Below are 10,987 nucleotides of genomic sequence, written 5' to 3'. Positions count from 1 at the left end.
CTCTCTACACCCTGTGCCCTCTACACCCTGTGCCCTCTACACCCTGTACTCTCTACACAACATCTGCCTCCACTTACTGACATCTCTTGATGTGCAGTTTTCCTGGCTGGAAGTTTTGATTCTCAAATAACATGCAAATAGTTAATTTTGCTGTCTTCGGAGTGTGATGGAACATGAACAACTGTAGTAAGTTCTAAAATGGGCTTTTTCTTTTCCATGCAATTTTCATGGGATGTTTATCCAGCTGGTAAGAATAGTGACTGTTTTGGCATGTTGGCTCTTCATTGCTTTGTCTTCCTTGTTTTCTGTGGTGCATACTGTCACTTGTGAACCATTGCATTGGGTGTAGTCCTGTTATCATCCACCTTGTGCAATTTAACTGTGTCCAGAGCTCTACATCTGCTTTATCATCCATGTGTGTAAAGCCATTTGCAATCTTTGCCCAACAGTCCACAACAAGAACACTGTAAGAACAGCAGGGGAAACAGGATAGGTGTGGTATTGATGCAGTTGTCTGTTGCTTCAGATTTTGTGCTTGTTGGTGTTTGTGCTGAGCATTCTGCTGCAGCAGAGTGGGTATTTGGGGATGGAGCTGAGGTAGGAAACAAAGTGTGAGATTTAATTCCTGCATGGGTACTGATAGCACCTCTGGTTGTTATGATACAGAAACCTTTGGGTGTTTTCTGTGGATAGAAAACAACAACAATAGTGTCTGTTGGTTACAACTGTTGCAGAGATTGCAAGTGGTTTTGCCTGCTGAGTGCACGGCCCTGCTGAAGGTGCCACCATGAACTAGAAGGTCAGGGGGAAGCTGTTGCTTGGCTGCTGACCCAGCTGGGTGTGACACGGAGCCAGAATGAGTCTGATTTTTCAGCTACAAAGAGTTCCAGAAATGCTCCTCCACGAGCTGCTCTGGGAGACACTCTGGTGACACGGGCAGAGACTGATGGCAGCAGATGTTGGCTTCTGCCTTCTGCTTCCAGGAGCAGCTCTAGTTCTGACACCTGACAAAATGCTTTGGATCATGTGACAGTGCAGGTTCTTTGCCTTTGGCTTTGAGACAAGTGTTTACAACCTTCCCTTTGCTTGATCTGAGAAACAAGCCAAGCCTTTTTAACTGGTTACCTGCTCTAAGCTCAGGAGAAAGTTCCTTCTGAATTCTGAGGCAGGGTCGAGGTGTCTTTACTGACTTTGTGGAAGTGGCATTAGAACACTGGGTAGCAGTGATGTCTGAAGGACAGTCCAGCACATCCTGACTCTGTCACACGTCTCTGTTGGCTGCTCCACGTGTGGTACAACTGCTGTGCTCTTGTAGTGCTGCATTAGCTTGAGTACCTGTCCCTCCCCTGCAGCGTCCCAGGCTGTGTGTGAGGGTGTTACCTGGCACTTCCAAACCATTTACAGACAGTCTTTGTGTCTTTGTGCACTCTGTAATGTGCACAGCATCCAGGAATAGTCCTGGAATGACAAGGATCTGGAAAGTCAGGGTTCCAAAGCTTGGAAATGTCATGACAGGTTATTTATCTTTCCTCAAGGAAAATATTTGAGACATGGGGATAACAAATGAGGGCCATTCTCAGATGCTTCTTTAAACCTAATTCCCACACCTTGAGCTTGCTACTGTGGCAATATTCCTACTCACTGCCTTATACTGGGTTGTGCATGAAACTCTTGAGTTATTCCAGGAGGAGAGATGTTTGTTGAGACTTGAAGTCCCCTAAATAACAGGAAGCTCTGATGTTCCAGAACACACACAGAGCATGTTGCAGAACACACTGATCCTCAGTGAAGGATCACCTGACAGAGACCTCAGGGTCCCGGGGGGAGCAGGTTACTTTCTGATACTGGGAAGAAGAAAAGGTCTCTAATTTTAAGGTGCTTTCCAGAGGGTGACTCAGCTTCAGAAGTGCAGTTACTGACTGAAGTAATGAGTGAGAAGTTGAGGGAGAAGGTAGTGAAGTCATCCCCGTGGTATATGAAGAGTCTCAGTGACATTAAAGGGTAGGGGGAACCACAATTAGGTTGCAGTAGTCAGTGTGAGAAGCATCAGTTCTCCAGAAGACACTTTCTCTGCTGAAACATGGGAGAAAAGAATAATTACAATGAAGAAACACACGAGATGTTTGGAGAAATGTGGGAAAAATACATTTTTTTCTTTCTGCTGTTCATCTGACACTGTAAGTTGGGTGTAGGATTGCTTTTCCTAAGGGAGAGTGGGTTTTCAGGAGCACACCTCAATAAAAGAAATACTCAGAACAGAGATGCCAAAAGCAGTAGCCTTTTGTGATGCAAAAATAATTATTTTAGGTGTGGATTGGGAAGAGGAGGAGGAGGATTTGGAGGGTTCTGTCAAAAAGCCTGAGCGTAGCAGTTGTGAGTGCTGGACAAGTGGAAAAACTGAATGTAATTGAACCTCAGGAGTGCTGAAACTTGTGTTATGCTCTTGCCAGGACTTCACTGCAACTGGTTCTTCCAACACGGACACGGGCAAGGCCTCAGGCAGTCTAGAGACCAAATACAAGATGAAAGAACATGGGCTGACGTTCACCCAGAAGTGGAACACAGATAACACGTTGGGAACAGAAGTTGCTGTGGAGGATCAGGTAAGAGGAAGTAGATCCTTTGAAAATGTTTCTGCAGCTGGTGTGGGAAAGACTGGAGCTGAACAGGAAACCCTGGGGAGTGACAGCTGAGCAGAACTGGCTGGAGTACTGCAAGAAGTGATGTGTCCTGGCAGAACACACAGGCTGGGGGTGCAGGGTGCTGGATTCCAGCAGAATGATCCAGGGGGATGGAGTTCCTGGAGTTACAGCCCTGTGGAATTACTTGGCTGGTTGAATGAACCAAACTGTTATCCATGAGCTGTGTAGAACTGTCACTGCTGCAGTCATGCAGGGAAAACAGAGGGCTCTCATCATTTTAAATGCTTCAATACACAAGGACTTAAGCTTGGCTGCCTTGAGATTGAATTTATTTTGTAAGGTCGAAGAGAAAGATGAGCATTTGCAGCTTGGCACTGCTTACACAAAGGGTTGGCAGGGTACAGCACTCTCAAAACACACAGTTCTTTTTCAGATTAATAGGTTTATGGCTTTCATTTAATGCCTGAAGGTGATGGTGCCAAAGATAGTGGAAATTCTGTGGTGCCCTCTGCCATGTATGGCCATTCATGTTTTACAGTGAGCTCTGAAGATGCTGCAGGATGAGGGATTTAAACACATGGTCGTGTTTTGGTTTCTCTTTGGGCAGGAAGCAGAGTTCTAGTAGTGAGTGTAACAAACCATGTTTCAGCAGAATTCTGAGCAGGTGTCTTGGTTTTTCTTTGCAGTTGGCTGGAGGATTGAAGGTGGCTCTTGACACTACATTTGTACCGAACACAGGGTAAATACTTAAACACCTGAATAAACCACGTCTCACCCCCCCCTGTGCACTGCCACGGGTAAAATGGCATTTTCTCTCTGCAGGAAGAAGAGTGCAAAGTTGAAGACCTCCTACAAAAGAGAATATATAAATGTAGGCTGCAACATAGACATTGACCTCGCTGGGCCAACCGTGTATGGCTGGGCAGTGTTGGGCTATGAAGGTTGGCTGGCTGGCTACCAGATGGCTTTTGATACAGCCAAGTATAAGCTTTCACAAAATAACTTTGCCTTGGGATATAAGGCAGGAGACTTTCAGCTGCACACTAATGTGTAAGTATTCTGTGAGCCTAGAGAAACGTTACCAGAGGAGCCAAACTGTAGGAATAGTTGCATTAGTGGACTTAGGTCAAAGGCAGGTGGATGGAAGGGGTGCTAAGTTGTATTCAAATAATTTGTATTCAGTGTTTTCATTTTCAGGGCAACTAAAACAGGGCAACTTTCCAACTCTTGTCTGCCTTGATAGCTTGTCTGAGAGTAATTTGGGGGTTTGTGTATGTAAGATAGTGATGTAGAGGCACTTTGTAAGTGTTAATTTGGAATTTAAATCTGTGAACTTCTGTTCTGGCACTAGATAAAAGAGGCTTCAATTAAACTACTGTACCTTCTCCCCCTCCCCACCATTGCTGTCCCTCAGAAATGCCCAAGGTGAAGTTGTGCTGTGCTTGAGTGTGTCCAGCTGTCACTGTAGCTCTGGCCTGGTCATTCAGATCTCTGAGTCTGAAGATGGTGTATTTAAACTGCAGTAACATGTTCTCAGTCTCATCACTGCCAAAACTGAAGTCTCCTGGATTTATCCCTTCATGTGTTGTCACAGGTTGGCTTGAGACAAGCAGCCAGGTTATCTGGGTGTATTTTTTCTGTCAGAGCCTCAAAATGTAGGTCTCAGCTGTTGGAAAGTCTTGTTTATGATGATTGTGGGGAAGGGCTGACCTAAAGAGTTACTGAACAAGGCAAGGCCTGACACACTTGCATCTGTTAAAACAGCAATGATGGCACCGAGTTTGGTGGGTCTATTTATCAGAAGGTCAATAACAACGTTGAGACATCAGTCAATCTGGCATGGACTGCTGGCAGTAACAACACACGTTTTGGGATTGCTGCAAAGTACCAACTGGATGACAAGACTTCTCTTGTGGTAAGAACTTTGTTAAAGAAATGACTGTTTCAAGCTCCCACAAATACTGAACATTTGTGTTATGAAGTAGTTGCTTTGACTAATTACCTAGTAGAGGTCAAACTGTGGCTTTTGTTGTGGTTCAAATTTAAATTGGGACCTCACAGGTTATACTTGTGAAATTAGGAAAAAAAAATAAATCTAAACCGTAATTTTGTCCACAGTGAAATAGTCTGATTAGTGTGTTTGGAGCCCTGCAAGATGTGTGTCAAAAGGTACTGAAAGGCTGTAGTGTTTTAATTCTCTAATCCATAACATAAAACACAGTTACAGTGGTGGAAGTTCAGCCTTCTCCTGAGCTGACCCTCGAAAGTCAGCACTGACACATGAAGTCAGTGCTGCTTCAGTGCTTAGTGTTAAAACAAGCATTTGTTTTGTTTCAAAACAAGACTCAGCTCCAGGACAATTCAGCCAGAATTAAAGATGAGAAATACTATTGTAAACAGCTCAAAACTTAGTAATGCAAAAAAAGGGGTTTGCATATTCATGTATTTATTGCTCATTAAATGAAAAAAAGTCACTCCTGAGTGATGTGAACAAGACAGACTTCTTTGGCTCTGAGGGACTGCAGCAAGTAGCTCTTTAAAGGGTATGAAGACACAGTGCTGGGGGCAGTGAAGAACAGGGTGGCATTTTATCTGGGCATAATGGGGCCACCATTTGAGGAAAAGATTGCTTGGGCTGGAAACTCTTGGGAAAAGATTGGAATGTGCTCCTAACAGAGGTTACTCTACAAGTAGCTTTAGAGAGTTAATGCATAAGCCACCTTCTCAGGGCTGGGACAATGCTGGATATTTGTGCACAGTGTGTAACTCCTGTGCTCTCCTTTTCCCTGTAGGGTAAAGTGAACAATGCCAGCCTCATCGGACTCGGCTACACTCATGTCCTCCGACCTGGTACGTGAGTCTCACGGGCAGCAGCAAATGCATTCAGTGCTGCACTGTGGGTTATTTCCTGTCATCTTTAGAACAGAACAGATGAACAGATGAGCTCAGTTTTGCAGAGGCTCCCAGAAGGAAAGGTTCTCTCACTTGCTTTAGGAACTGGGGTACAAAGGCAGTGCTGAGGTGGGGTGCTGGGGGAGGGCAGTGCCCAGGGCTCTCACAGGGGGATGGCTCTCATCACTTGCTTTCACAGGTGTTAAACTGACCGTCTCAGGCTTGATTGATGGCAAGAATTTCAATGCTGGAGGTCACAAAGTTGGGCTGGGATTTGAGCTGGAAGCTTAACACACCTGTAAGTAAAACAACTGGTGGTGCTCTGGAAGGTGAAGGAAAAGTATACCCAGTGTGTTTCGGCCTTAATATACTCTGAAATTTGAAGAAGTGTGAACTTTCTGCTCTTCCAAAGAACGACTTTAACCCACTGCTGAAGGTCCAGAGAGTGCCAGCACAACAGAGGAAGACACTTGAAGGCGTGCATGGAAGTTGTGATGTTTGTGCCACATTTCAGTTTCCTGTATTTTAAATCTGTTCCTAAAAAAACAGAAGAAAATCCAACCTCTCCCCCTTATTGTATTGCATTTTGCATGTCCTGTACTCCACAGCCTTTTCTAAAAGGTGGTCGCTGTGCTGTAGTGGAAATTTGGGTTTACATCGGAATGAAATAAATTGGTCCCAGTCGGAACAGAAGGTTGGTGTGTCTTGACTCTTAGCCAGGTTCAGAAAAGCTGTGTTCCATCTGGCTGTTCTTTTTTTTTTTTTTCCTTTTGATGCAACTTTAAGCATGGCTAATAGATAACCTGCAAATGCTTTGTCACACTGTACCTGTACACTGAGCATTTCCTTCTCCTGGGGTTTCCAGGATAACATCCTTACACCTCTCATGTTTTAGAGACCTGCACAGTGAAAGCAGCTTTTTCCATTAAAATGTTATTGATGGTATCAAAAAGAGCAAACCAAAAGTTTACATGTTTTAGATAATTTCGTTCCCATATAGGAAACAAGTATTAGGTAAGTACAACCATTACACTTAAAGAAAAAAAAAGTGCAAATCAGCAGAGTTAAGAAATGAGGTTCACAGTTCAAGTATATTACAAAGGTGACATCTACCAGTGCCTGGGCAAACATTGTCCATTGTTCCATCAGAAAGCCTAAAATGCAGTAGAACAGCCACAGGTGATGCCTAAGGGAAGATATATCAGGACAGAGAATAAGAATTATCTGCTGTCATAAGGCACAATTAAGAATGTTTTCCAGGCAGTTAGAACAGGCATTTCCTACTGTAGCTTTGTGAGCAGAGTGTCTGGGAGGTGGATACTAAAGCTAGGCTGTGTGTGTATCACAGGAGCAGCAGAAGGAGGCAGCTGATCTTCCCTCCTCGGGGGCAGCAGCTTTTCTCACTTGGCTTCCCAAAGCAGCGTCTTCAGGGGCGACTGACGTGATTTCACATCTGGGTTTGTTCTGGACTGTTGGTTTCTTCTACCTGAAGCTGCAGCCAGCTCCAGTCTAGAGCCTGAAGAATAAACAGAACTGCAAAGTTCAACACCAGCTTACAGTTGAGATTTCTTTAGAGTAAAGGAGAAGCAAGTTAAAAGAATTAAAAAAAATTACTGTGAACAAGTTGGGCAGTAGAGTTTCAAGATAAGCCATGTAACTGCTGTAAAAGAAACCCTTAAGTTACTTATTTCTCTAATATTTTGCTCTCTTTTTAATATTCTGCATCCCTGCCCCCCCTGCATTGCCACCAGATTTAAGAGTGGAGTTTTGCAGTATTTTGATACAGCAGCCAAGCAACTCCCCCCTCCTTTATTGTTCACCCCACCAGTCCCCAGTGCAGGGCTCTCCTTCTCAAAGAGAGTGTCAGGCAGCAGCTCCTGGGGGAGCAGGTGCTTCCTGTCTGCACAGCTCCTGTTCTCTTTGTCCACGAGTAAATCCCAGATTTCCATCAGCTGTATTACTGAGTGGTGGCAAAGCCACACAAGCAGAATTTTGAAGCCATGAGCTTGCCCAGTCTATTTCTAGAAGAATGAATACATTACCATGAAGCTCTGCTCCTGATCCTTCATTGTGTCATACATCACATTTTCCAGCTGGCTACAAAGTTTCTGTGATTCCAGCAGTAGCTCCTCACTGAAAGGGACAATTATTACACGATTATTTTCTGTGGCAGTTTAAAGAGATACTGCTTCTACCTCTGAAATATTTCTGGCAGGTATACTGCAGACACTGAAGGCAGTCAGGTCACAATTCATAATTCATACTGCAGCTGGGAAGGTAGATGGCATCCCCAGATTTATGGGACAGGGCAAGGAAATTGTTCCAAGCTGGATTAAGGAAAAAAAATCCCAAACCCTTTATTATGGAGGCAGAGGGAAGTGAAGCTCTGTATTCCCCATTTTTCATATGGAATATCTGCAAGCCCCAGAAGTCAAACCAGGAGGTAAACCAAGACTGCTGACAATGAAAGCTGAACACAAAGTGTAAATGTGAGAACACGTGTGCCATTGTTTCAGAGCAGGAACCCAGCTCTGCAGTGCTGGCAGGAGCAGCTGCAGAACTCCAGACTTGCCTCACCTTTTTCTCACAGAGTCTGATAAATGGTAGGTTTCAGAAGGGACCTGCAGCAGCAGCTGACCAGGGCCACCAAGACGAGATGTGTTCATGCTCTCTGGGCTGCCAGTGACAGGACCACGGACCTTACTCTGAAGAAAACACAGAATATTCAGATTGCAACTATTTCCACTAGTTTTCAGCAGACAGGAGACAACCTGGAACTTGGCTCTAACACTAATTCAAAATAACAAAGGCAAGAACCACAGGACTTACTCCATTTACTATTATTTCAGTAACCTGTGCTACAAACCATATTTTTAGATTAAAGTGGAGTTTTTATTTTACTTACACAAGCAATTTTCAGCAAGTTCCACAATTCTTTTTGCCGTTTCTCCTGAAGCCTCACAACAGTTTCCTCATCTTCACGCATCAGATCCATCACCTTCTCCACTCTGGGGAACAGTTCCAGTGCCTTCTGCTTGCAAACTACAGTTTTACTATTAAAAAAGTAAAAATGGATCAGGTCACACACGGGCCACTGCAGCAGGGAAACATTTCTGAAGTTACCCCTGTGTGCACTGGGTTTTAAACATTCTCCTGCTGAAGGAGAAAATGCTTTCTCTCAACCCTCAGTAAAGTCCACAAAGCTCACCTGAGCTGAGCATAAATGACTCGAACTTTCTTTTCAAAGGTCTGGATTGCCTGTAGCAGCAGTCGCACTATTTCCTGGCTGTCACCGCTCGTCCTCTGATCTGGAACGAGACCCAGAGTGTTACACAGAGAGAAAGGCTCACAGGATACAGGGAGAAGATTCTTTGTGGCTTGTTTCCACTGCTGCTTCAACCCTGAAACACCCCAAGTTCAGGGCATGCAAGTTTGAGTGGGATGCACTGCACTGGGTTTTAGCCACAGGTTTAAGAACTGGAAAGCAGAGCTGGGCCTGGAACAGCCACGTCTCTCACCCTTCCTACACAGAAGGAGCAGCAGATGCTTGTGGCAACAGCCTGCTCTGAGCAGAGCTCCAGAGGAGGTTCAGGAAGAGCTCAGAAGGTGCCAAGAAAGCAAGGCTGGCCTAAAACTGACTCCCTGACTCCCCTCTCCAAAAGAAGGTAAGTCCAGCAGAGTCCATGTGCAGCTAATGTGTGGGCAGGCCTAGGATGCACAGAAAGTTTCCTCAGGGGTCATTGCTACATCTCCAAAGTCACCATCCCCACAAAGCAAGCTGACCTTGAGCTAAAATGTCTTTTACCTCTTGGCTTCTCTCTCAGTCTCCGGTACAGCTCTCTGGCTTGTTCTTCTCTAGAAGAAAAAGGCAGAGAAAACAAATGACTTCTCAAGAACCAAAATAAGGAACAAATAGTTTGGGAAGTTGAATCTTTTCTATACCAGTCTGCCATTTCAGACCGATGGCAGATGAGTCAAAAACTGCCTTTAGTGTTGAAGTCCTCCCAGTGCCCCATAATTTGGGCAGAGGAAAGAGCCCTTTCATTGTCCTGTGCTGGGTCAGCTTAGCTAGAAATAGTCCTGCCTCTGAAGTTCAACTCACAGATCCTCCAGTGTTCCTCCTTGTTTACGACCTAGTGGGCTTCTCTGCAGGTCCACAATGTCTGTCTGCAGGGCCATCATCCTCTTCACCAGCTGATCCACATCATCCTCCTGAAAGCAGGGCAGAGCATCAGCAACAGACAGTGTCACACTCAGAGACACGACCACTCACAGTGGCTCTTCCCTTCTTGTTCACATTTCCAAGCACATCAGCAGGATGCAAACAGCAGCCTTGGCCAAAGACAAGGGAGAATAGAAGTCACTTCAATTCAAAGAAATTAGGTTTGTGCTCTTGGATAAGACAACCTCCAAGAGTTTTTTGGAGAAAAATTCAGCCTGTGACAAAGAGCAACCGAAGGGTCAGACTTTGTAGCAGATGTGCTGCTAGTTCCCAGGCCATCTTTCTCCCTTTTCCTTGGCTACTCCAGACCTCTCATCCTATCCATTACCACTTTTCCCCTTTTCCTTCAGCACATAACCACATCAACTCCTGGCACCCCAAATCCTGCTTTTCACTTGATACCATTCACAAGCAGAAGCTGCTGCTTGCTAAGACAGACATTCTGTCCCCTGCCTCCTCCAACAGAGTGAGCTTCATGAGATACTAGTAATGGACAAAAATGGTGCCACTCAAACCAAGGCAATGTGAAATCTGGAATCAGTCCAGACACAAGAAGTTTCTATTTAAAGGGGAATAATGAAGAGAAAAAGGAGTGTGTGGGGGGGGGAAGATAATAAAACCAAGCCTCTTTTTCTTTAGGATAAGCAGTTATTTAGAAACATACCCGCCCACAAAGTTCCACAGCTTGTTCCATCTCTTTCCAGGCAAACAGCAGCTTCTCAGAAGCTACAGGAGTGAAAGAAGAGACATTGGATTTCTCAGGTTCACAGAGGAAGAGGTAGGTACTTTGTGGGAAGAAAAGGCATGTTTTCCAGATGCTATACTCACTAATTCCAAATTCAATCTGCTCTTTATACTTTTCCAGATCGATCTGGATGCTTGTTTTAAAGAAGTCTAGCTTTGCTTTCAGCTGCTGAGAAAGGGAGGCCATAGAATTCTTCATCTTGGAGAGGGTGCTGTTGTAACGGAGCAGATTCATCCTGCAGGGACAGGAAGGTGCTGTCAGCCTCCCAGACTGAGAATGCACTTGGAGCACAGCTTCAGAGCGTGGCACTGAGGACAAAGGCAGCTGGGCCAGAGGGCCAACTCCCAGCTTTTCAGGAATAGTTTACAGCTCCACTCAGGGGCTTCCCATTCCAGCAGGGCCCGATTCCCACCCCTTCCCTCTCCCCTGAGCACAGAGAAGTGTCCCAGAGCCCAGAGAAGTGCCCCAGAGCCCAGAGCAGTGTCT

General features: G+C 45.1%; 2 protein-coding genes across 5 annotated transcripts in view; one reads left to right on the top strand and one right to left on the bottom strand.

Moving 5' to 3' along the window:
- VDAC3 (voltage dependent anion channel 3) overlaps positions 1-6,224 on the top strand; it is a 7,940-nt gene extending 1,716 nt beyond the window's left edge. For both annotated transcript variants that reach the window (XM_027667041.1, XM_027667040.1), the window contains 6 exons: positions 2,451-2,603; positions 3,329-3,381; positions 3,465-3,692; positions 4,407-4,557; positions 5,435-5,492; positions 5,734-6,224. In XM_027667041.1, coding sequence (XP_027522842.1) covers positions 2,451-2,603; positions 3,329-3,381; positions 3,465-3,692; positions 4,407-4,557; positions 5,435-5,492; positions 5,734-5,825 — 735 coding nt within the window. In that variant the 3' untranslated portion in view covers positions 5,826-6,224. The remainder of the gene's footprint in view (positions 1-2,450; positions 2,604-3,328; positions 3,382-3,464; positions 3,693-4,406; positions 4,558-5,434; positions 5,493-5,733) is intronic.
- A 271-nt stretch (positions 6,225-6,495) lies between these two features.
- The window catches only part of IKBKB (inhibitor of nuclear factor kappa B kinase subunit beta), a 9,790-nt gene continuing 5,298 nt past the window's right edge, over positions 6,496-10,987 (bottom strand). The window contains exons 13-21 of one of the 3 annotated variants that reach the window (XM_027667032.1): positions 10,585-10,736; positions 10,421-10,482; positions 9,637-9,746; positions 9,340-9,389; positions 8,743-8,842; positions 8,440-8,587; positions 8,112-8,239; positions 7,577-7,667; positions 6,496-7,050 (exon numbers count right to left, since the gene is read on the bottom strand). In XM_027667032.1, coding sequence (XP_027522833.1) covers positions 6,982-7,050; positions 7,577-7,667; positions 8,112-8,239; positions 8,440-8,587; positions 8,743-8,842; positions 9,340-9,389; positions 9,637-9,746; positions 10,421-10,482; positions 10,585-10,736 — 910 coding nt within the window. In that variant the 3' untranslated portion in view covers positions 6,496-6,981. Of the gene's footprint in view, positions 7,051-7,076; positions 7,484-7,536; positions 7,668-7,698; positions 7,798-8,094; positions 8,240-8,439; positions 8,588-8,742; positions 8,843-9,339; positions 9,390-9,636; positions 9,747-10,420; positions 10,483-10,584; positions 10,737-10,987 lie in introns of those variants that run through there. The other 2 variants (XM_027667033.1, XM_027667034.1) reach the window with 2 other exon arrangements.

The sequence above is a fragment of the Corapipo altera genome, unplaced genomic scaffold (assembly GCF_003945725.1).
Source record: "Corapipo altera isolate COAL_440 unplaced genomic scaffold, ASM394572v1 275, whole genome shotgun sequence".
Lineage (NCBI taxonomy): Eukaryota > Metazoa > Chordata > Aves > Passeriformes > Pipridae > Corapipo > Corapipo altera.
This window is presented reverse-complemented; position numbering and strand designations above follow the sequence as displayed.